The 26,753-nt window shown below is 38.7% G+C and overlaps 1 protein-coding gene across 5 annotated transcripts in view; it reads left to right on the top strand.

Annotated features, from left to right (window-relative positions):
• Nucleotides 1–235: 235 nt before the first annotated feature.
• Nucleotides 236–26,753, top strand: part of lrch4 (leucine-rich repeats and calponin homology (CH) domain containing 4) — a 202,401-nt gene continuing 175,883 nt past the window's right edge. For 3 of the 5 annotated variants that reach the window (XM_028798171.2, XM_051924068.1, XM_051924069.1), the window contains exon 1: nucleotides 236–559. In XM_028798171.2, coding sequence (XP_028654004.1) covers nucleotides 388–559 — 172 coding nt within the window. In that variant the 5' untranslated portion in view covers nucleotides 236–387. The remainder of the gene's footprint in view (nucleotides 560–26,753) is intronic. The other 2 variants (XM_028798170.2, XM_051924070.1) reach the window with 2 other exon arrangements.

Below are 26,753 nucleotides of genomic sequence, written 5' to 3' on the forward strand. Positions count from 1 at the left end.
CTTTTCTTGACAATCGTTTTGCTCATAGTCCAAGGACACACTATTCTCCGCGTAAAAAGTGTTACTCCACTGCTTCGTTTTCCGTTGAAGCAAAGTTTAATAACAACCCCAAAATTTGGTTACCCGCGTCTACAATATTTCTCCCCTCCTCCTGCTTTAATCCCACCGCCCATTTTTAATTGGCTGCCCAACACATCAATCATTTGACGACTGCCAATCGCTACGAATCTGAAAGAACGCTTACAAGAATCTTGCCTGTCCATTCTTGAAGTTGTTCTACGAGAGTGAAGAGGTTCACGGTCTGTGTTGATGCGGCTTGGTTTTAAGGAGCTGCTGGATTACAAAAAGGGCGAATTTTGGCAGACGAAGACTGTACCGTCCTAGTCCATGGCAGCGGGTGAGGATTCCCCTCTCCCTGCTGGGATAGCTGGAAGCCGAAGCGTGGAGAAAGCACTTGAAGAGGCAGTAGCGAGTGGCGCATTAAACTTATCTAACAGAAAACTCAAAGAGTTTCCTCGCACTGCAAGGAATTATGACTTGTCGGATGTAACGCAAGCGGGTGAGTTTTGTTTCTTGTGGCAAGTCTATAACGGATTTAGAGCACTAAATGGATTAAAAATACAACTCAGCTTCCAGCTCCAGAGCGAACGTCGTTGTTAGATTCTGGGTACCAGTTGTGAAGGAGCGGCCCGGTATTCTGAAGGTAATCGGAAAGAAGAAGTACTATAGCGGTTAATGGTGAGCGTCGAGTTTCTGGGCCCTCCCCACTGGCGCGTGCCCCGTCACACGAGCGGGGCGCGTGGCACTAAGGCTACACAAAATGTGTGATAGGTGAGGTCAGTTGCCCCTCTAATGTGTATGGGCACAGTTTGGTACTCTAGTTGGCTCAAAGTTTGAAGGATTAGATAGATACGGAAGTGGGGTTGGCGTTTTACTTTGCCATGAAGCGTGTTTGATTATACAGTATCAATGTTTGCATAGTTTTATTTTTTTATCTGTCTACAGTATATTTACACACAAATAACATGCCAGTGTTTGCAATGTTATACCTTGATTGCATTAATATTAAAAATGTTTTTCTGCTAATTAATCGTTTTTTTTATTTTCTTGCTTTTAAAACATAGTGTACTTAAAGAGTAGACAGTGCAGCACATTATCCACTATGGTGTCACAAAGCACTTGATGCTGCCAGTCTGTAACAGGATGCAGATAAACAACACTTTACCCAATTGGCACTGTTTCAGCTGGAGATTGTTGAACTTTTCATATTACTTTTCTAAGTGTGACTGGTGTATTATGCATGCTTTTACCGAATAATACACAGATCACCTTTTGAGTTTTTTCCTTGTTTTGGGTTTAATGATTTTTTTTTTTTCCATTTTACCTCCCAAACATTTTTATGTCAAACTTTATTTGTCGCCTGGGGAAATTTTGGCTTTCTACAGAAGCTAAATAAATAAAATATATACTAGAACGACTAAAAAGAAAACTTTTTTTTTCTTTGCGGTTAAAGGTGCGGTGAGGTATTATGTGTTGCATTTCTTGACACACATCTGCTGAATAGTTTTTTGGCTGAAAGTACTATGTTATATTGTCAGAAAGAGGATATGCAGCATTGTTCATAATGACACTCAGTTTTGTCTTCATTCACTCCTTTGCTACTATCTCCAGGGGGTCCAAAGTGTATTCCATAACTGAGCCTGACCATTTAGTTGGCTTCTTGATTTACTGGGCCTTTCTTAGGTGATGTTACTGGCCCAACACATTACAATTGTACTGCCCGTTGTAGAATATGTGAAGGATATTGCAGGTTGCATGTGTTAAGAGACCAGTCCAGCCCATCACTGATGTGGACCTCCAAGTACTTGTAATAGTGTGCAATCTCTTCATCCTCTCTCTAAATAGTGACTGGGTGCAAAGGCTGTTTGGTGTGATGAAAGTCAATAACCAGTTAAGTTGCAGTCAATTCTTCCTGCACTAAGAAGTAACATTCACCATTTATTTCCCTTATCAGTACACCCTGTAAGTATAAGATCATCAAATTTCTGCAACTGACATATGCTGGTGTTACTTTTATAGTCCAAAGTGTACTGACTAAAGAGAAAAGTGTTGCTTGCAACCATATCGGAGATGTGTTTCTTGAGACTCTATCTGCAGTCTTCTCTGCAGACAGACCATTATCCAGGATCCCATAGGCTCATTCACATTCATTCAGTGGAGTTTACTTTTACAAACATTGGACTACTAAATAGAAAAAAAAAAATCCTTCCTCAATTTTCAATTGACCTGGGCATCGTTAGGAATATAATAAAAATATATATATTCTTCTCATGCCACCATTTCCTTCTTTTATCTATTCTATGACTTCCTCTTTGCCTCATCCAGCTCCATTATAATACATCACTTTATTGTATGGTTTTGTGCCTTTTACTTCATGTAGCAAGACTGTCACACCTCATTCTCATAGTTTTCATTTATGTTGTCCAGCTCCACTTTTGTGTTCCATGTTTTTATTTATTTACCGTATTTATTTTTCTGATTTTATTTGCCTGTCAAACTGGACAAGCAAATCACATCCATTTGGCTGTGTCTGTTTCAAATCTGTTTCATATTTGTACACTACATATTCAAATTAAATTCAGTTTTACTTGACCCTTCTGGTGTTTCCTGTTCAGTTGCAGTTATATTGTGAATCTGTAGTTTGTGGAAATTTCAAAAAGTTAGTCTTTCTTAGGTTTTTTTATTTTTAAAGCTTAAAAATTATGAGTTTTGGATATTGCATATACTGAATACATGTATAGTCTTCAGTCTCTTTATTTTGTTATGATAATGCATGGAACATTTTGGCGACCCCATCACTTTATACATATGGTGTAGTCTGACCTAGCACTAACTGAAGTAATCTTACTCTGAACTTCTCAGATTGCAAATAATTTGTGGATACAGTATATTATGAACTGAACAAGTAGAAATACAGGTAAACTATAAAGTTTGTATTAAAAAGATCACTTTTGAGTGTGTTCCTCCACATGCTGTTTAAGCATACTAATATAGAAATTATTTTTTTCCATTAATTCCTATATTAACTTTGAATCCTACATGTTGCTAGCACAATGGCTGCAGTGCTTAAGTGGGAGCAGGTTATTTAAAAAAAAAAAACAGTCTTGATTTGCAATATAGTAGGTTTTATGCTTTTTTTTTTTTTTTTTTTCTTTACAATGTGTAGAGGACTTGTAAATGTTTGTTTTTCAATAGGGTGGAGTGTGCAAGTCATTTTTTTGATCTTTAATGATAAGTGGGTCTTCCTCTATGCACCTTTGGTGCTTTAGTTTGGAAATGGATTTGAAGCCTTGAAGTTAAGATTGCAGACTTCATTTATTTTATGTTCTTTGTCAAAATGGCAGTGAAGTAATCTCTCTTGAATTAGAAAGGTGATCTCCATTTGCTACTTAATTGCTAGTTTCCAATACTGTGATGTTTTAAAGTTGAAGCTCTTAAAGCCTTGCTTCAAATATGGGTGTGGTTTGGTTTTCATTGAGCACCCACAACAGAGATGGTTCATCTTGGAAATTTGCATGGCCGAGTAGACTTGAGAATGTTATGTTACATCCCAAGTTTGTATCATTTTGAAAACCCTTTAAAAGAATCATTTTTGATTTTATGATCAGATATTTTACTTGGATTCCTTTTTGATGGCTAGGTTATTACGCGTGTTTAATTTCTTTGAGAACTGTGGTCAGCCTGAAGAAGTACTCCATTTGAGAAGAAAAAATTATAGGCCTTTAAAACAAGGTCAGTTATAGCTGAAGGAAGGGAGTTTTGTCGGCAGTTATTTTAAGCACAGATAACACTTGACAGGAAACACAGGATATTTTTTATTTTTGGACCGATTTTTATTTGAACTGTTCAGTTACAGTTTTAGCTTTTTCAAGTTTTTATTCTGAAATTATCTATGAACAGCTGAGGACTGTTTAGGTGTTAGCGTTTTATTTTATGCTGCTTTGTGGACAGAGAGCTTTAATTTTTAGGCTTACTCAGAAATGAGTAATTTAGAGTACCATTTTAGATGCCAGCTGAACAATTTGATAGGATTATACTCCTCGTGTTTCATCAGAAAGCCAAAGCCTTTTTTTTTTTTTCCCCCAGCCCTTGCTTCTGTAATGGAAAAATGTTTTTAAACATTGTCTGTTGTTGTACAGAACAGATAAATGTAGCATTGTACTTGCTTGCCCTTAGGCTTTGCAACCAATGATCAACATTAGATAAGTCTTTTAAACCAATTTGTAATAGTGCAGGCTTAATTTGGGGGTGTCACTGTCTCACTTTGAACTGCTTTTAACAAAAACTCTTTTGCAGCAGCAATGGATCTCTTGAAAACATTATTTCCAAGGCCTTTTGATCAAAGAAAGCTTTAGTAACTTGTTTTTATGTAGAGCAATTTTAGGTTTTTATTCACACGTCTATAAACTAAAGTGTTAGCTTACAGTTGACAAGGTACATTTGACATTTAGTAAAACAAAAAATTTTTAAATAGTGTATTTGTTACACCAGTAACAAGCAAAATAAACACTTTAGTAAATGATGCATAGAAATTATGTTGAATATTTTTCTGCACTGCTTTGTTCATTTATTTAATTAGGCAGTTAAAAACATAGACCAGACCCCTTTGCTCTTCATATTGACTTGTAAGACTTGAAGAAAAGTCTTGGAGAGAGTGCTGATTTGTTAAGGTAATGTCTGACATGAGATTTAATAGCATAAATTATTCATTTGTTGCAGTCTTTGGTGATGATGGTATGTATGCTAGAAAGTCTTAAATGATGGTGCTATTCTATCTATGGAAGAAAGGAAAAAAAATCATTGACTTGATGAGTGTGTATTAATTTGAAATGGAAGGAAAACTAATATATATATAATATAAAATATAAATAATATGCAGTCTTGAATCATTTATCAATAGATGTGAATCTAAGGAGGAAGCCTGAGCCTTAATCAAAAACTGTTCATAATGAAGTTCACAAAATAGAATGCTATGGTTAAGTTGCAGTGCGTGACACTTTCAATACATGCAAAAATGCACTTTTGCAACTAAAATTGCATATAGTGGTCTGCTGAGCAATAGAAAAAAGTAATATGGTCAAATGAGTCATGCCTTACCTTGTTTTAAGCAACCAGATTTAGATGTGTGGCACACATAATAAAGAGTCCCAGATTGTCTTTCCTGTATTGGTTCTCTTGTGCTGTGTGGTTCATTTACCTGGCATAGGTTAAGTTTATTATTTGCTCTAGTGAGCTAGGTAAATGCAGCAGATGGTGAGTAATCATAGTTGTTTTATGAAGAACCCTTTCAACTTGACAGCAGTGAAATCTTTCATAGTGACAGTACCCTGTGTGCAGAGCATTAGTGGTTCTGTTAAGGATTTGGAGAGCACTAAAATATGTAAACTGTATAGCATAGCTGTTGATAACAAACTTGGCACTTTCAGAAGTTTTTTATATATTAATATCCACCAAAAAGCCAAGTGATCAGATTTCACAGGGAAGAATGGTTAGGCATCTTTCCAATATACTGTAGTTCTAGGCACATCAAAGTTATTCTGGTGCCGTATATTGGCCCACCATAAGTCCCTTCATGTGCCAGTACCTGTACCTGTATGTGCCACTGCTACATTCAGAGATTGCAACAGTGGTTTAAGAGCCAGGAATGCAAGAACTGAATATAACGGAGTATATAGTGTTTTAGATGTATGACTGCAGAAGATAAATCAACAGAAGTTTTATTCATCTTTGAAAAATACAGAATTGGTACGATAGCCAGGCTGTTCCAGCTCTTAGAATAAAACAGATTGTGTTAGCAGTAGTAATATTTGGTAACCTGCATTGGTTACAGTTGGTCTATAGTGTTTGTGTTCTGATGATGAGATTATAAGGTAAACAGTACCAAATATCCAAGTGGCCTGGTAATCTTGAAAAAAGATGTTGAATTGAATGTAGGCTCATGTGTTACTAAAAATTAAATGTGAAGAAACAGATTTCACATTGAAGGAGTCCTGCCCATTGTGTATTGTGGTAACCAAGGTAAAAGACAGCCACATTTTGTGCTGTGGTATCTTGAGAAAGCAGTTGGGTACAGGTGGATTCTTCTCAGTCTAGCTATTTATGCATGAAATCCTATTCTGAGGTGTTTCAGCTGTTTCTCTGTGATAATGTCATTTTAAATGACTTACTGCATCATTTATAATTTCTCACTCTTTAAAAGATAAGATCATATAGTTTTTAAAAGATGAGCCAAATGCCCACATAACCCATAGCTTTTAAATAAAGTGTATCTAGAAAACAGAGGGCATTTCTATTTTATGTAATGTTCATGCTGTATAATTTCCATATACTGTCTTTGTGGTTGCATTTGTTACTTTACTGATCTAGATACATCTCAAAAAGACAGTGCATGACATAATAACTTATGCACTTCTTACTTTGAGACAACTTGTTATTTACTGTTTTTTAGAAACCAACTGAGCCATTAAAAGTGACCTGGTGTTTTATTTAACTTATTTAGGAGCTTCATGTTTCAATGATCTGAGTAACTTGTAATTCTCACTCATGGGCATACCTTCTGGACAAGGGAAACCAAATCTAAGGTAGCAAATAACAGTGAACACTGTTCCATGGGCTTTGATAATCACATTTGAAAGTGGAAGCTTAGGGCCCTATGGAATCCATTTTATTTTTTCACAAATTCTGTTTATTCTTGATTTTTGGTTTTCACCGTTTTATTTTTCCTTGATTCTGATTTTTTTTTTTTTTATACTGCAAGTAGCAACAGCTACTACAAAACAATAATGAAATGGCACTTTACAGTCCTTTTTAATGAAACAGCATACTAGCACAACTGAACCTTATTTTGCATATCCAGTTATCAGGTAGGAGCCCTGATCTTCCATGATGCTGTATGCCGAGACTGTAGTAGGACAGTGAGTGCCCTCCAGAATTGTAAGAGCTGTTTCTAGTTTGATGTATCCTTCTGAGATGAAGGTTAACTTCACTTTTTGGGTCTAGGATATTTGTTACAGCCTGAGCTGATGTGTCCTCAGCCAGAAAGAACTTTTTGTAGAGGTGAATATGTTCAGCAAGGTACCCTACTGATTCGAACCAGCTATTCCACCTGGTGTTTCCTGCCTCGGGGGTTCCTGGCAGGCTTCTTGAAGAAGGCAGACTTTACCCACATCACTAGTGATGCAGCTTCACCAAAGTATTTATAGTGCAGCCAGGTCTTTCCCACCAAACTGATCACATGACACAAGCAGGTTGAATGTACAATGTACACTGTTAGGCATAACCCTTTTTAAAACTTCCTGGTATGTTTTCAGACAGTATGATGCTTTGTCAGTAACCACTGCTAAAATGTCATTAAAATTCAACTGGTTGTTGTGAAGGGACTGCCTGTGAAAAGGTGGAAAAGTTGCAGCTCTCCATAAAGATAACATCTGCCAAAAAGTACTAGACTTCAGTACCTGTAATTGTAATTATGTAAATTATTTCTAATGATTCTTGAAATTTAAATGTTTACAGATTGGAAACGTGCATCATTACATCTAGCTTCATCTACAACAACAACAACATTTATTTATATAGCACATTTTCATACAAAAAGTAGCTCAAAGTGCTTTACATAATGAAGAAAAGAAAAATAAAAGACAAAATAAGAAATTAAAATAAGACAACATTAGTTAACATAGAAAAAGAGTAAGGTCCGATGGCCAGGGGGGGACAGAAAAAACCAAAAAAAAAAAACTCCAGACGGCTCGAGAAAAAAATAAAATCTGCAGGGGTTCCAAGCCACGAGACCGCCCAGTCCCCTCTGGGCATTCTACCTAACATAAATGAAATAGTCCTCTTTGTATTTAGGGTTCTTACGGAAGGACTTGATGATGATGGTCATGCAGACTTCTGGCTTTTAATCCATCACTGTTGGAACATCACGGTGCTTTGAGTAGATGGTGGTCACAAGCCACCACCAAAGGACACCGGAAAAGGAAACAGAAGAGAGAGTAGGGGTTAGTACAGATTTTAGAGCCACCATGAATAGTTATTATAATGAAATGGATATGCAGGGTATCAGGATTAAATTACAGTGAAGTTATGAGAAGGCCATGTTAAAATAATGTGTCTTCAGCAGTTTTTTGGAGTGCTCCACTGTATTAGCCTGGCGAATTCCTATTGGCAGGCTATTCCAGATTTTAGGTGCATAACAGCAGAAGGCCGCCTCACCACTTCTTTTAAGTTTTGCTCTTGGAATTTTAAGGAGACACTCATTTGAGGATCTGAGGTTACAATTTGGAATGTAAGACATTTCGATATATAAGATGGGGCGAGATTATTTAAGGCTTTATAAACCATAAGCATCTACTGCACATCTTGAAATAATTAATTACAAAGCAAAAGCAATCTGCAAGACGCTAAATCTGGGAATTAAACAGAAAAAAAGAGAGACCTGCCTTTAAGGGCTCATTGCATCTGAGGAGAAGCCTGCTCTGTAAAGGTTTGTGGTTGCCGAGTTTATAACGGAGTCAAATGTTGACCTTTCGTTTTGCTTCACGGTGACAAAGCACATTTGTTAATCCAGAAACATTATTACATTTTTAAAGGGAACTACGGTATGCTGGCAAAACTTGCAGAAAAGTTGTTGTCCAGATTCGTAGAAGTCACCGGGATATTGTTGTGCTCTCCATTTTGCAGTTAAGATCATGTTTCTTAGTTTTTTCAACATAGTTAGGGTATCTGATACTGTTTGCAGCTAGCTAATTCGCGTATCTTTAACGAGAAAACATGCTGGAAACACACATACAAACAGATAGAGGCACAACTGGATTTCTACAAGAATTGTGTTTGCTTGAAAAATGAAAAACTAGAAAATATTATCTGAATGTTAGAAGTGCAGATTATTCAATTGTTTAATTTTATAGGGAAGTTTTGTAACAGTCACTCCTTTAGTCTCTAAATTCCACACATATCCGTTTTTATGTGTTAATTCTGTGATTCCGTCTGTTTTCCGCATCGCGGAAATTATAGGGCCCTAGGAGCTATACATGGGAAATATTCAACCTAGAATTTTACTTGTTTGGCTTTTAGTATTATTATTAAAGCAAACTTTTCCTTACCTTTTAGTGCTGTGTAAAAAAAAAAAAAAAAAAAAAAGCTGTAAATCTGGCATGTCTTTATATTAGCATGTTCCCTTGTTGTGTTGGAGCTGCTTTGCTCTTATAACATATATATATATATATATATATATATATATATATATATATATATATATATATATATATATATATATGACGCCAATAGTGCATGCAGGAAGGAGCCACGCCCACCAACTCTTAGACCATTGGATATGACGAAAACTCGCAGAGCCACACCCACCAACTCGGATGCGATGCCTCGGAAAACATGCCGTCATTTCTGTATGTCTGTGCCACAGTCCACTTGCAGCTCTGAGCCACGTTGACTTTTCACTTGTCAACCTCAGTGGAACCTTGGTTCACACAGAGGCAGCGCGAGAGAGAGAGACGTGCACACACACAGGCAGCGCCAGAGAGAGACAGAGGCATACACACAGGCAGCCCGAGAGAGAGAGCCGCGCACACACACAGGCAGCGCCACAGAGAGACAGAGGCAAACACACAGGCAGCGCGAGAAAGAGAGACGCGCAATCCTTTAAAACTGAGGTTAAAACACAATGAAGGAAGCAGTCTTTAAAAACCAATAAGCCCTGTGCCTCTTTTTCATTAGCGTCTCACCTGCTTCACCGATGCAGGCCCTGCAACAGTCGAGACGCTCTCTCACCAGCTGACCTTCTCTGTGCCTGACTCCACTACTGTCAGTCGCCTGATTAAAAATGGCCTTTTGAAGGGGAGCTATGGACCCGCTATACCACAGGAACACATTGCCTTCGAGCCTGCTCTAGCTCACTGTAACGTACCGGCTTTCTCTCTCTCCTCACTCTCTCGCACACTGCACAGGGGAGAAATGCCCGCAGCACGACTCTACCCGGAAACCGTTTCAGCCACACTTCCATGCCCCTCGCTATGCTGTGAGTGCGATGATTATTTATTTAAAAATGGCCTTTTGAAGGGGAGCTGTGGACCCGCTATACCACAGGATCACCTGTGACATTGCCTTCACATTGTTTTCCTTTTATTTATGATCCCGTCGAGCAGATCAGACACCCAGGCAAACAACACTGAATAATCAATAGCTGCAACCACTTTGCCCACCCTAACTCCTCACCTGAGTCAGTTTCGTCTGTGTTCAGCAGTGTTTCCCAAACTCAGTCCTGGTGAACTCCTGTGGATGCAGGGTTTTGTTCCAACCAGATTCGTAATCATTAAAGCCGGTGAAACTCATCCGGGATAAGTTGGTTTTTCAAACGCAGCCGTGTAGCAGATTAGTCTAGCAGACTAGCTGGATATAATAATCCAAAATGAATGTGTGCCCTCACGCTGAGTGAAAAGCCAATGTATATTGAGTCTAAAAAACATGATCAGCAAGTCTTTGATAGGCTGCAACAAAATGATGAAAGAACGGGCGCATTTTTTTCACACAAGCCGGGGTGGTGGGTGTTAGTTAGTTAATTAGTTACTCGAAGGATTTCAAGATTTAATATGCACAAGCGGTAAAACTGTAAAAGCAGCCCAAACCAGAAAAGACGGCTGGCAAAAAGTGGCCGACAAATTAAACGCGTGTGTATTGTACTTACTGAAAGCAGCGTTACGGATTTTGCAAATGTTAATTTTTTTCCCTCTGCTTAAAAAACATTTAAACAGCGGCGTGATTATGCGGCGTGTACTACGCCGCGGGTTGGTATGCAGCATGTAAAACAGTTTGTTTGTCGCGGATAATTTGCCTTTTACTTTAACACGAAGACAATTTCCTGTTAGATTTGCCTTTGCGATGACAATAAGGCACAGGGCCAAACTTTCAAAAACATGGCTAGCGGGTCATACGCTCGCACTGATTAGGTCCCTGCCCTTTGTACACACCCCCCACCCTCCTCAGTACTACCATGGTCGGGTGATTTGGTGGATTATATATAGAAAAGCAGCCAAAACCGTAAACAACAATGAAAAGTCTACGTGACTCGCACGTGCATGTGGACTGTGCAAAGAGGAAAACGACTCAGGTGACGAGTTGGGGGTGGGCACATGAAATGTTACTTTTCTTGGTGATTTATTACATTATCGATTTTTCAAATATTAATTTTCTCCCTGTGCTTAAAAATCATTTAAAAAGCGGCCTGATTATGCGGCGTATGGTACGCCACGGGTTGGCTAGTTCCCTTAAAGCAAGCATAGGCCAACTTGGGCAAGGTTGGCTACAGACACAACCAGTTTGATTATTAGTAACTAAATTTCTCCTGTAAATGAAATTCTTTCATATCTGAACTCCTTTCTTATTTTCTTTTGTATTGGCCTTCCAGTAGAAACTAGAAGTTTTTGGCGTATTATCACTGTTGTATCATTTTAGTTTGATCAACCCACTTCTTGTTAAAAGGTTCATGTAAAGCCAAAAAATGCCTTCTGAGCAGAAATAAATGGAGATGATTTAGTTTCGTGGCTTCTCTCTCTAGAAGTTGGTCTCCAGACAAGATGACTCAAAAGGCACAACACATAATGCCGAAGGTGGTTTAAAAAAAAAAAAAAAAAGTACAGTAAAAGCTAAAGACTTGAAGGAATCATTGGAACAGCTTAACACCTCTGCTCATTTGTTCACTATGTGAAATACATTGAAAACAAAGGTGTCAATGGCAGGACACAAAAGAGGAAATCTCTGCTGTTAAAGAAAAACATTGCGGGATGCCTGAAGTTTGCAAAAGACCATCTTGACAGTTGACAACACTGTTGGGAAAGTGTTTTGTGGAATAATGAAACTAAGGTTGAATTATTTGGGAAGAATATGGAGCAGTACATATGGCATTAAAAGGGCACCACATGGCAACATAAAAAACATCAACTCATCTCTGAAATACAGTGGAGGGAGCATCATAACTTAGCACTGCTTTGCTGTATCAGATAATACACAGCTTGCCATCATAATAGGAAAATTAATTCCCAAGTTTATCAAGGTATCTTAGGATAATGCCAGGTTGGCTGTCTGACAGCTAAAGCTCAATAAAAAGTAGGTTATGCAACAGAGCACTAACCCTAAACATTAAAGTGAATCTACTACAGAATGAATCTCCATTTTGGAGTGGCTCAGTAAGAGTGTACACCTTAACCCAATAGAGACGTTTTAGAATGTCCTTGAGAGCCATTCAAAACAGACATCCAAAGAATATGGTTGAGGAGAAGCAAGTTGTTTTAGATTGAATAGCCCAGAATGTCTCTTAAACATTGTGTAGGTCTAACTTGCAACTGCCAGAAGTGCTTGTTGGAGGATATTGCTGAGAAAGATAATTTACCAGTTATTAAATCTTAAGGGTTCTCTTGCCTTTCTGCAGCACACAGTGAATGTTTGATGGGTGTGTAAAGACTTGAATGGTTATATTTGTGTTATTAGCTTAAGTATAATGTGCTTCTCTATATTTGTGACCAGAGATTCAATTTTATAGTCAAGTAATGGAGAAAACCTTGTAATTCCAAAGGCTCACATACTTCTTCTTGCATGAAGGTTTATGGGAATCTTAAACCCTTTCTACATATGTGACTTGGGATATTTTTTGGGGTTAACCATCCCAGAAATGTATTAGAAGATCAAGTTACACATGCAACTCTCATTCTCCATAAGGGCATTAGACCTCTAAAAAGAAAGCAACAGTTGTTATATTTTTATATGTCAGTTACTTAACAGTTTTTTTTTTATTTTTATAATAATCTGAAAGAAGTGTTTGAACAACTAGAGAACACCATTGGTGGGAAATAGAGAAAGAGCAGTGCAAGATATGAATCAGAATGAATCCAAATATACATTATATGCAATTGTATTTTTCACTGTTTTTCAGAAAACTTAGTGCAACACTGTGTGTTTGTTTTTTCTTTTTTTTTTTTTTTGTTTTGTTGAAAAAAGCTGTTTTTTTGAGGTTTATATGATATATCTGAATAAATTTGGGTGACTCTCGGTATATAACTTGTTTGCAAATTGGACTAGAGTCTTACAAGTATTATATTTTGACTACTAATTAGGAAAGTGATACTCGTGAGTACTCATCTTTGTTCTGCTACAGTTTGTATTTTGTATCTCACTAAATATAAATAAAACTATATCGTGTCTTCCACCAGTTTCTTTCTTTATTTTCAGTCTGAGTAAAGTTACCTAAAGTTCCTTGCAGTGTGTGTGTGTGTATATACACACACATAACTTTTTTTTTTTTAATCAGAATTGATGTGACAGTGTTTGTTTTCAGTAGGCTATAATGGGTAGCCTACATCCTTTCTAGGTGCAACAGAGAATCATTATGGGTGTTTAAGATAACCAAAAATATTTTTATCATTAGTTTAAACAGGTCTTTGGAAATTCTTGCCTATTCCTAATTTGTATCAGCACTTTTATTTTAAGAGAATGAAAGTTTGAGAAATGTTGCAGGCAGAAAAAGCTTTAAAAAAAAAAATACTCTTATTCATTTACATAAGAAATGGCGGAATCACTGATCATCATAATCATTAAATCAAAATTTCCCTTCATGGCTTAGGAGTACAGAATTTTTATTTTATTTTATTTATTTTTTTTTTAAACTTTCCAGGCTGTGCCTAGGTTGTGAGCTGGCATATTTTCATAAAAGACCCTGAGGCTTACCAATGGTGGCAAAGTAGAAAATGGTTAGCTGTGTTTCTGTATGACAGATATTTCATCTATGTTTGTATAAACTTTATTATTGTTAATTCCAAGGTGAATTTTTATAGACATCACAAAGATAATTGTGGGTGTCTTAAGTTATTGAATAAACTAAGTGATTGCAGCAGAAACTGATTCATGAAACAAATCAGCACAGCATTTACAGCCAAATCTACAGCAGGTGTTTACAATTAATCTACAGGATTGTATTGATACTTTTTGGTTTAAGGAATTTGTTTTTTCCACTCCGGTTTGAAATGTCATTTTTGCGTCAGTTTTCTAACTCCCCTCATACAAATTAATTTTTATCTCTTACATCACCTTCACAGCTGCATATTACTCATTCTCGGGTGACCTGCTTTTAAACAACTGTCTGAAATCGTACCTGTTGGTCTCTAAGGTGATGTATGTACGAGGTAAGCACACAAATAACAGAGTAGTAAAGGTTGCCTGTCTCCACTTGCTGAATTAACGTTGGCTTTCTGCTTCTGTGGTTTCTTTGTTTAGAGTATGGCCAAAGGTGGCAATCCTCATTGATGTTTTACAGAAAAACTCTGGGGAATCTACAGCCTGTTTTTATGGATCTTAATTACATGAACATCATGTGTACTACTTAGTTGAAGGCATGCATGATGAGCTTTTACTGTATTCACTTGAAAATTCATAATTTGTGAATTCTAGTGTGTGTGATTAACTGATAAAATTTTAAGCTATTTTCTTCAGTTGTACCACTACTAATATAGTTGAATGTAATGAGGAGTTGCAGGTAGGTTTAAAATGAATGAATAAATAGAAATTGTATTTTATAAAATAATCCTCTGAATCTGTCCAATTAAGCCGTGGTCTGACCACATAGGTTGTACAAATTAAGAACATTAACAAAGGTGATAAGTGACAGTATAGTGAAGGAGAAAATGATTTCCAAATAAGGATGAGGTCCATGTTGAATTGACACTGCTGGGAGAGAAACATTTTTCACTTTTATGGAGATCTGGTAAGTAACATTCGTATGAAACAGGCTCATCTCCAGCATTAGATATTCTTCACAATATCAACAGTTTATGCAACATAAGCATTCTTCCAGGTGCAGTATTAATGGAAGGGAACATTACTGGATTAAAAACGTCTGGTACCCAAAAAAAAAAATCAAAAATAACAGTTTAATTTAACTTAGGTTAGATGACATGGAAATAGACATTGTACACACAGTTACAGAGAAAGGGAAAGTGATTAGGTCCTTTTTACTTTGGTTCAGCAAATCCAATGAGGTCAGCAGGCGGGCACAGATTGTAGCTTTTATGACAGCTTGCATTGTCTAGCTGTTAATTGTTCTGGTTGGTAAATAATCTAAGTGTTTATAACAGATGCTTACATTTTTAGAATAGAATGCCTTTTATTGTCACTATACACATGTACAATGAGATTAAAAGCAGCTCCTTCAGTGCAGACATATATGTAGAACACAGCAAGTAAATACAAATAAACAAATGGTGAAAAAAGTTGCAAAAAAAGTTCTGCGACGCTATATACAAATGGAAAGAATAATAACTAAATTGAGTTATTGCACATTTTTTAAATACTGTAAAGAATAAATAACTATTGCACTATTGGGTTATTGCACATAATTTAAATATTGCACAATAATAATGATCATGTGCAGTGAGTAGTGGATGTTGGACCTGAGAGTATATACAAATGGAAAGAATAATAACTAAATTGAGTTACTGCACATTTTTTAAATACTGTAAAGAATAAATAACTATTGCACTATTGGGTTATTGCACATAATTTTAAATATTGCACAATAATAATGATCATGTGCAGTGAGTAGTGGATGTTGGACCTGAGAGTAATGATATTGTACAGTATACAGATATTACAGTTATTATTCAGTACCATTTAGATATTGGATATTGCACAGTTGATGGATAGAAGGAAGTCCAGGGGTTGGGGGGTTAGACTGTGTAGTCAGTGCATGTGTGAGTTTAGAATGGTTATGGCTTTTGGGGAAAAAACTGTTCTTGAGTCAGTTTGTCCTTGTTGTGATGCACCTGTAGCGCCTCCCTGAGGGCAGCAGGTCAAACTGATCAGAGTCAGGGTGGGAGCTGTCCTTGATGATGTTTTTTTGCTCTGCTGAGGCAGCGGGAGGTGTAAATGTCCATCAAGGAGGGGAGAGGGCAGCTGATGATCTTCTGTGCTGCCTTTACTACTCGCTGAAGCCTCTCCCTGTCTGCCATGTTGCAGCTGCCGTACCATACTGTGATACAATACGTCCGCAGGCTCTCGATGGACAGGCGGTAGAAGGTCAGTAACAGGTTGGAGTCCAGGTTGTGCTTTCTGAGGACCCTCAGGAAGTGTAACTGCTGCTAAGCCTTCTTGATGACTGCTGTGATGTCTGTCCAGGAGATATCAGCGGAGATAAGGATGCCAAGAAACTGGAAGGTATGGACCCTCTCCACACACTCGCCGTTGATGTAAAGGGGGGCTAAGTTGGTGCTGTGCCTCCTGAAGTTGACAATGATCTCCTTGGTTTTCCTGGTGTTCAGAGCCAGATTGTTCTTTGAACACCAGGCTGCCAACTTCAGGACCTCCACTCTGTAAGCTGCCTTGTCTCCCTTTGAGATGAGTCCGACCACTGTGGTGTCATCAGCAAACTTGACGATGACGTTGTTGTGGGACGGACTGCAGTTGTGGGTGTAGAGACAGTACAGAAGGGGGCTCAGCACACAGCCTTGCGGGGTACCGGTGTTCAGTGTGCGAATGGAGGAGTGGTGGGGTCCAAGTCTCACAGTCTGGAGCCGGTTGGTAAGAAAGTCTTTTATCCAGACACATGTGAGAGGGGGGAGGCCAAGAGTGACCAGTTTGGTGATGAGAATGTCAGGAATGATTGTTATTAAAAGCTGAGCTGTAATCCACAAACAGCATCCGGATGTAGCCCTGTTGCTGCTCCAGATGGCTCAGCACAGAGTGGAGAGCTACAGCAATGGCATCTTCTGTGGATCTGTTTGTGCGATATGCGAATTGGTAGGGGGAGAGAGTCCTTGATGTGCTGGAGAACCAGTCTCTCGAAGCACTTCATGATTACTGGAGTGAGGGCCACAGGGCGATAATCATTTAGGCTGGTGATGGGAGACTTCTTCGGCACTGGAATGATTGTGGCTGATTTTAGGCAGGATGGAATGACTGCTTGGGCTAGGGAGAGGTTGAAGATTTTGGTAAAGATAAAGGTGAGCTCGTGGGCACACGCTCTGAGCACCCTACCAGGCATTCCATCTGGGCCGGCAGCCTTCTTGGGGTTCACTGCCAGGAGCACCCATCTGACATCGTGCCCCTTTACAGTGAGTGGAGTAGTGCAGGAACCCGGTGAGGGTGGGAGCAGGGCTGGAGCAGGTGAGTGCTGCTGTTGTGATGATTCAAAGCGAGCAAAGAAGCAGTTTAGCTCCTCTGCTAGCGGCGCACTCAGATCTCCTGTTGTTGCATCACAGCCTCTGTAGTTTGTGATGTTTTGTATTCCCTGCCACACCTCCCATGTATTGTGGCTGGACAGGTGGGACTCTATGCTCCTTTTATGGTCCGTCTTGGCTTTTTTAATTCCACTTTTCAGAGCAGCTCGGGCAGCCCTGTACAGAGCTCTGTCACCTGACCTGAAGGCAGCGTCGCGGTCTCTAACGAGTGTACGGACCTGGCTGGTCATAGAGGGGTTTCTGGTTTGGGAAAACCCGAATGTTTTTGTCCACAGTCACATTCCCGATGCAGAACCTGATATAGTCCAGTACCGTTCCTGTGAATGTTTCCAGCTCTTGGTGTCCAAATATGTCTCGGTCCGTCTGTTCGAAGCAATCCTGTAGTTTGGAGAGTACATTTTCAGGCCAGGTTGTAACAGTCTTTATGGTGGGCCTGGCACTGTGTCTGAGGGGGGTGTAGGCTGGGGAGAGCAGGAGAGAAAGATGGTCGGACTGTCAGAGTTCGGGGAGGGGTATGGCTCTGTATGCGTTTTTATTTGATAGTGTTACATATTTATTGCTGTTACAATGGATTTAATTAATCTTTGTGCAGAAGTTTGTCATTTTACAGCATTGTCAATTTTTTGCAGCAGAGAAATACAAATACTTTTCATTGTACTTTAAGATATAACAGTAAAAAATAATGGGATGAATTTAACTATTTGAAAAAAAACTTACTGGCTGAGTAAAAGCAAATGCACAAATCTTGGATTTGTATGACAAAATAAGCATATTTTCAGATTATTGAAATGTACAAGGGAGACCTTTACTTTTCCTGTCCTGGGCCCATTTTAAGTGATTATGTGAAGAAAGATTTAATTAAGTCAAATGTGTATGACAAAATAAACTTGTTTTCAAAAATTCTCTAGTGAAAACTTAGTTTTCAATGGACCATGCAAAGAAGGATCCAGTGAAACCAAAAGTTGTACTGCATTTAACCAGCTAATGTGTTTTTTTTTTTGTTTTTTTTTTAAATTGACTGAGTGACAAATTGACTTCCTAACCTTCCTCAGGAAACAATCAGGGAGTTATCTCCAGATCTTGGATTGCAGTTGAATTTTGAGAGAGATTCTCACACAATGTTGTCACTGTGAGGGGAAAATAAGATACACCCCCAGCCCAGTTAAACTTTGTTATTAACTGTTTAGATCCTAATATCGCATAATAGGATTTGCTTCATTCCCACAATCATCCTTGTTCCGTCAAACCTACTTACACTGATCAGCCACAACATTAAAACCACCTGACTAATACTTTGTAGGTCCCCCACATGCCACCAAAACAGCTCTGACCCTTTGAGGCGTGGATTCCACAAGACCTTTGGATTTGTCCTGTGGTAGCAGATCTTTTAAATCCTTGCTGAAAATGCTGCATGGTGAGACCTCCATGGATCAGACTTATTGTCCCAGCATATTAAACAAATGCTCAGTTGGATTTAGATCTGACACCTTGAACTCTTTGTCATGTACCTCTAACAATTCCTGAATGGTTTTTGTAGTGTTGCAGGGTGCATTATAGTGCTGAAAGAAGTCATTGAAATGGTAGAATACAATTGCCATGAAGGGTTGTATGTGGTCAGCAACAATCTTTTGGTAGGTGGTATGTGTCAAAGTGATATCTACAAGAATGCCAAGACTCAAGGTTTTCCAGCCTCTGCAGGCTTGCCATACTCCCTTAGTGCATCCTGCTGCTCTCGCTTCCCAAGGTAAATGACCCCCTCATACCCAGCCGCCTGCATGTTCTAAAATACTTCCTCAGACCAGGCCAGCTTCTTCCATTGGTTCATGGTCCAGTTCTGACACACGCATGTCTATTGTAGGCACTTTTGGCTGATGGACAGGGGTCAGTATGGACACTGTGACCGGCCTATGGCTACGCAGCCCAATAGGCAGCAAGCTGCGATGCACTGTATATTTTGACAACTTTCTGTCATGGCTAGCATTAAGCTTTTTACCAGTTTGTACTATAGCAGCTCTTCTGTGGGATCGGACCAGACTTACTAGTCTTTGCTCCTTATGTAATTCAATAAGCCTTGGGTGCCCATAACCCTATCTTCAGTTTACTAGATGGCCTTCCTTGGATCACTTTTGATAGGTACTATTACATATGTTACCGGCCTCAGGCCTAGGGGAACCTGGACCAGGTACAAGCCACTGTTGCTACAGGGTGTATCCAGAGCGATATGGTGAAAAAGCATAAAAGAAGCAGGCAGCAGTCACAAGTCCCAGACCATACTTCTCTGTCCTTCTTTATTCTCCTTTACCCAGAAATCTATAAATGCTTCAATCTCTGCATAGATCAACATGACAATCGGTGAAACAAAGGTGCAAGCCAATTTCCTCTGCATCACAAATAGTGTAAACACATTTACTTTGGTTCAACAATAGTATTGTTGTCAGCTATCAAAAAATGGCCCCAGAACTCATTAATTTCCAAAGGAAGCAGACAGTTCTGTACCACCACATTGTGTGTAGATGAGATACTAATCAAAGCAGTCCGACTATTCAAAGCAGGTGACTCTTTAGCTAGACAGGTAAATATCTATGTCCTGTAGATAGCTATCAACAATAACCTGTAGCAGAATATTCGAGAAATTTTGCCTTTTCCTTCAAACACTGGTTTATATCCCATTACACTAAGCAACACACAGAAATGTCATTTTCTTTAAAACACTGAATTCTAGCCCATTATACATAGTTAGAACATGCCACAAGACTTGCCAATTTAGCTTGCCCAGTTGTCTAGTGTGGGGAACAGCCCGGACACAGACAGAGAGATATCGTTTTAGATCAGCACACATGCTTTATTTACACTATTTACAAATATACCACACACACAACTCAGTGCCCCTGCACCAATCACCCCTAGTCCAGGCCTTTCTCTCCAATGCCTCTTCTTCGGGCCGCCTCCACTCCAGTCCTCCAGGCTTCATCCTCTTCCACCCGACTCCAGATGCCGAATTGAGGGAGGCGGCCTCTTTTATGTTCACCCGGACGTGCTCCAGGTGCCTCCAGATGAACTTCCGCAGGCACTTCGTGGTGTGACGGAAGTAGCGGCTGCGCACCTGGAAGCACTCCGGGTGTCCCTGGTCTTCTTCCCCCCAGCACTACCGGCTGTGGCGGAAGTGCTGAGGGCCAGGGCTCCTCGGACATCGGGGCGCCCCCTGGCGGTGACCATGGGCCCCTATAGGATTGAGCTTCCAAGCTCCTTTCCTGCGGTTGCCCCCTCGTGGTCCGGAGGAGGCGTAGTCTCTCTTCCGGTTGTCCCGGCTGGGTACCGCTCCCAGCCACTTGCTACACTACTCATCATAATTTGGCCCTTGTCAAAGTCACTTAGATCCTTATGCTTGATGATTTGTCCTGCTTCCAACAAATCACCTTCAAGAACTGACTGATCACTCGGTGCCTAATATATCCCACCCGTTGACACGTGCTATTGTAATGAGATAATTAATGTTCACCTATCCGTTGTTTTATTGTTGTGGATTTAAGTAAAAATTAATTTGTACATGTTGGTAATGTTACCATTAATTGATTGGCAGGCTTATTCTAGCTTCATATCTTTGAGGGGTTCAGCATTTTCAGGCAGCATTGTACACATTGCTGGAATTGACCTTGAACAAGGTCCTATATTATCATAGAACACAGCCTTATCTGACCAGGGAGGTAATTTGGAGCTGCTAGTAAAGCTATCTTGTATGTGTTTCCGATGCAGAAAGAAAATGGAACATCACAACACTGTCAGACTAGGGTAGAACGTGCAGGCTCACAAGGACTCTGGAACTGTGAGGAGTTGAAACCAGCAACTGTGTTATACTGTCAATTTGTAAGGTTTTAAATATCTTTATGAAGGCAGCAATTAGAGCTGGGCAATATTTTGAATATTCAGTTCGATATTTAATAAAAGTCAATGTTAAAATGGCAAAATTGTGGTGATCAGCACTCTTATTATTAACAACTTTTCTGAACATTAAATCAAATCTGTAAAATCTCCAGTGCTCTTTCAAAATGTGTCTTCATCAAGTCTGCCCACATTCCATGAAAGTGATGAGCTTAAAAAATTTAGAACAGGTAGGATTAGCGCTGCTGTTTGCAATTTGAGTTTTACTCGGGATGACTGTTCAAGGAGTGTAACGTCTAAAGATAAACATGTTACTGCATTTGTAGAGGCCATCCAAGCATGTGCAGCACTTGCAATGTGCCCTCTGCGTTCCCACAAAATGATTACCTGCTAAGCAAAGTTCATATAATGTTTACTGTTCTGTTGCATACTATATGAGTGGGTAAGCAGCAGGTGGAAAGAGATTATAGCTGCAGTGACATAACACACTTTTGCCTACTGAGCGTGTGCCTGTAAAAATAGTCAAACTTTGTCAGTTGTGACATAACTACACTAACCAGTAATTCGCATCCCATCAGAAGAGAGATGTTTGCATAGAGTAAGCCTTATACATCCATTTCACATGCTCTCCAGTACTGCAATATTTCAAGCAGGGATAAAAATGGAAGCTTTCACAGTTTTCTTTTGTGCAAATTATGTGTTGTATCCCTGTACATAACCTGCTTATGATATATTATTTCATCTGGCAATATTTAATTGTAACTATGTTGCATTGGTTAATTTTTTTTCTTTTTTTATATGTTATACAGACTTACTTTTGTCTAAAGTACTTTGGTGTATTGGTCTATAACAAAAGTATTTTTTGGGCTCTCCAAGAAGAAATCTCAAAGAAATTTGTTTCCTGAGATTTCTAGTAAAAGGATGTGAAGCTCCCATTTAAACATTGATTAGTTTCCTCTATCAAAACAATATCTTTAATATTATGAAAAAGGCACCAAATCAGATTGCTTTCCTATTCCACAACCACTGAACCCCAGAATCAGTAGCACTGCAATTATTGAATTATGGTTCTGGGCTCAGTGGCGAATATATATATATATACACACATACACACACACATACTTGCTTGGTCACTGCTTGTGAAAAAGTTAAACGCCTTCTTGTTTTTCCTTTACTGTTTTCACAAGCAGTGACCAAGCAAGTATGTATGTGTGTGTATATATATATATATAATACAAAAAAAATCATCGAGTTACATATAACTTCTCTAGATTTTGTTGCTTCTAAATATTTTTGATCTAAAACTTTGGTCACCTGTTTTTATTTTTTATTCTTCTGTGTCCCTATAAATCATTCAGCAGTAGTTTGCCATTATATTGATATTCAAACATCCTTGGTACCCTCTTTCTAGCCTGTTGAAATTTTTAACCTACAGTTTTCAACCCAGTTACTTAAACTTGTATAATTTTTTCACAATCTTTATAATATGAATTCTTACTGTTACCAAAAACTAAGAAATTAATTATTTGAATGATAACAAAGTCTCTTGTTTCTGGTTGTTCATCGTACCATCAAATTCTGCATCATAAGTCAGTTTTCTTATATTCAGTCCAGCAAAATTCCATCTTTTAATATAGTCTCAGACAAACCTGTAAACGTTTGGCACAAATGTGTAAAACATGCGCATCTTTTCAAAGATTTTGACAAACTGCTTCATTAAACCAAGCTTAATATAAAGCAATGATAGCAGTTCTTTATCAATATCCAGCAAGCTACAAACATGGCCGAAATTAATGGCACCCCTGGAATTTTCCCAGAAAATGTACCATTTCTCCCAGAAAATTGTTGCAATTACAAATGTTTTGGTATACACATGTTTATTTCCTTTATGTGCATTGGAACAACACAAAAAACAGAGAAAAAAGACAAATCTGACATCATGTAACACAGAACTCCAAAAATGGGCCGGACAAAATTATTGGCACCTTTTCAAAATTGTGGGTAGATCGTTTTATTTCAAGCATATGATGCTCGTTTGAACTCGCCTGTGGAAAGAAACAGGTGCTGGCAATATAGCAATCACACCTGAAGCCAGTTAAAATGGAGAAAAGTTGACCCAACCTTTCTGTTGTGTGTCTGAGTGTGCCAAACTAAGCATGGAGAACAGAAAGAAGAGCAGAGAATTGTCCGAGGACTTGAGAACAGAAACTGTGGAAAAATATCAACAATCTTAAGGGTACAAGTCCATCTCCAGAGATCTTCATGTTCCTTTGTCCACTGTGCGCAGCATAATCAAGAAGTTCACAACACATGGCACTGTAGCTCATCTCCCTGGACGTGGATGGAAGAGAAAAATTGATAAGACTGCAACGAAGGATAGTTGGAATGGTGGATAAACAGCCCCAATCAACTTCAAAACATATTCAAGCTGTTCTGCAGACTCAGGATGCAACAGTGTCAGCTCAAACTATCCGTCGACATCTGAACGAAATGAAACGCTATGGCAGAAGAGCCAGGAGGACCCCACTGCTGACACAGAAACATAAAAAAAGCTAGACTGGAGTTTGCCAAAATGTACTTGAGGAAGCCAAAATCCTTCTGTGCGAAAGTCTTGTGGACCGATGAGACCAAGGTAGAACTTTTTGGTAAAGCTCATCATTCTACTGTTTACAGAAAACGTAATGAGGCCTACGAAGAAAAGAACACAATTCCTACAGTCAAACATGGTGGAGGTTCTAAGATGTTTTGGGGATGTTTTGCTGCCTCTGGCACTGGATGCCTTGACTGTGTGCAAGACATCATAAAATCCGAAGACTACCAAAAGATATTGGGGTGTAATGTAGGGCCCAGTGTCAGGAAGCTGGGTCTGCGTCAGAGGTCATGGGTGTTCCAGCAGGACAATGACCCCAAACATACCTCTAAATGCACCCAGAAATGGTTGAAGACAAAGCGCTGGAGAGTTCTGAAGTGGCCAGCAATGAGTCAGGATCTAAATCCTATTGAACACTTATGGAGAGATCTCAAAATTGCTGTTGGGAGAAGGCGCCCCTCAAATCTGAGAGACCTTGAGCAGTTTGCAAAAGAAGAGTGGTCGGAAATTCCAGTTGAGAGCTATAACAAAAGCTTGTTGGTGGTTATAGGAAGTGCTTGATTTCAGTTATTTTTTCCAAAGGGCGTGCAACCAAATATTAAGTTGAGGGTGCCAATGATTTTGTCCAGCCCGGTTTGTGTGAAATGATGTCAGATTTGGCTTTTTTTTTCCTCTTGTTTTTTTGTGTTGTTACAATGCACATAAAGGAAATAAACGTGTATACCAAAACATTTGTAATTGCAACAATTTTCTGGGAGAAATGGTGCTGTTTCTGGGAAAATTCCAGGGGTGCCGATTAATTTCGGCCATGACTGTAGGTGTGATGATGTTTTTGCCATTTTGTCCTTTATCTACTGGCCATTCCTTCCGAACCCAATTTAAATTGTTGGCTTTGCTGTCCTACTCGCAGAGAAAACGTGGGAATTTTGTATGCCCTGTTAGCTGCTTTGACTCCTCACCATGTTCAATTCTAGCTATAGTCTGACTTTATTATCAAATAAAATGAAATAAGTTTTGCTTTAAGCATAGACCTTAGTATTAGAAAATATTATATTCCTAGAAATTGACATTAAAATGTCGTTATTTAATGGGTGTAAACAATAAAATAAACTATAATTAACAGGTAAAAATGTGCTTTGTGAAAAAAGTTTTATTTTTGAATTTAACATCTAAAATATATAAAAATCACATGAAAAAATGTCATTTTTCCAGTGTATACCTGTGTAAAACATAATGTAAAGCAAACCGTGCTCTAACCTCAATTATTATAACAAGTGGAAAAAAATTCAGTTTAAATGTATATGTATTTATGTTTGAACAGAGGACATTCATACTATCACTTAATTATTTTATCATTGCCACCTCTGTAAGAGAAGAACCTAACACCACCTCCCCTTTTTTGGTAGAGTATAAAAGTATAAATGCATGGTCTTTACATTTTCTGAAATTAGGCAACATTCCACCAGTAGAGAACATGCCATTATTCACACTTCACCATGAAATGAACCCCTCTCACTCTCTCTCTCTCTCTCTCTCTCTCTCTCTCGAGTCTAGACTATTGTGACTAGATCTGTTTTAAAAGCACAACCTAAGAGGTAATGGAAATTGGTTTGATTGCTGTTGATGCACATATATAGCTCTGGTACTAGCAGGTACTAATGAACAGAATTTGTTGTATGGTCTTCCGCTGGAGATTTGTTCCGCAATGTGGTTTATGTCAAGGATGCCTGCAGATTTGAGAAGTTGCATGTTTCAGGGAGACTCAGTCTGTTGACACATTTCTACGCAGCTTGGTTTCCGGATACTGTTGAAAGTAGGAGGATGTGGTTTGTACACGTATCAATGTTGGTTCTGCTTTAATTTTAACTTTTAAGCAGCTTTGTCATGTGGTATAGACTGTTAAAAAAGATGCTCGGCAGAGAAGGCATACACATACTTCGCCCTTATTCAGCAGTAAAGGAGACATTTGTGCGAACTCGGGTGGGAACCGATTCTCCAAAAGTAGCGGTTTTCTTGATGCTGTGCTAATGTTAAAAATGTATCTGACCAACTGGGGAAAGTGTAAATCTGTTCAAGGTTCCTTGCTTTTTAAATGAAAGTGGATATTGTACACTTGAAAGACTTGCTGCTATAAAAGCAAAGCTTTACCAACTGACATGATTAGGCCAGACAGAAAAATTTTCTAGTTTGTCATTAGGGGAATAAAAGACTACAGGTTTCCCTTACCAAAACTGTTTTATGGTGTGAAAGTGTCCACAAAAAGTACTTTAACCTCTAAGGTTCTTTTTGTATTGGTGGACAGGTTAATACTGGAAATGCCAAAATTAGCCTTGATTTACATGCATGCAAATCAAATCAAGCAATATTGCCAAGGTCGGCGACCTTAGCTTCAAAACAGAGCAAGCAAAAATACCTCTACAGGAGCCAAGGGATTGCTGCCCCTGGGCACTTCCCCTGAAAGGACTGCACAAATCAAACAAAGCAATAGAGGCTGACAACTTTGTTTTCAAAACCTTAGCAGGGATTAGTAACTGGATACTTCTTTACCTCTGAAATAGGGTGCATAGAATGAGCATGGCTCGAACCTTAACATAAAAGTCAGACTCCAACAAGGCCAGATTGCTAGAGCTAAACAAATAACGAATAACTTAATCAAGCACAACTTGGGCAGATGTCAAAAAACAAAGCATGTTTCAGTGAGGAAAAGTTTCAATTTTGTTTATTTTTTTTTTTTGCAGAATATCTAGGCATTAAGTACAAGAAGTCAAAAATAAGATACAAACTAAATGGTTCAAATCAGTGCCTGAAAACAGTAAGTTTTGCCTCACTAAAACCTGTAGTGGGGGATTCTTAATCCAACTAATGCATTTTGTTAAAATGATGTACCATAATTAAGCAGGCTTGGTCCACTTGCATTTTCATTTCGTAGATGCTTGAATAATTAACTTATTTTTTTTTTAATAAAATCCATTGAATGGGATTTATTTTCTGTT

The sequence above is a fragment of the Erpetoichthys calabaricus genome, chromosome 3 (assembly GCF_900747795.2).
Source record: "Erpetoichthys calabaricus chromosome 3, fErpCal1.3, whole genome shotgun sequence".
Classification (NCBI taxonomy): Eukaryota; Metazoa; Chordata; class Cladistia; order Polypteriformes; family Polypteridae; genus Erpetoichthys; species Erpetoichthys calabaricus.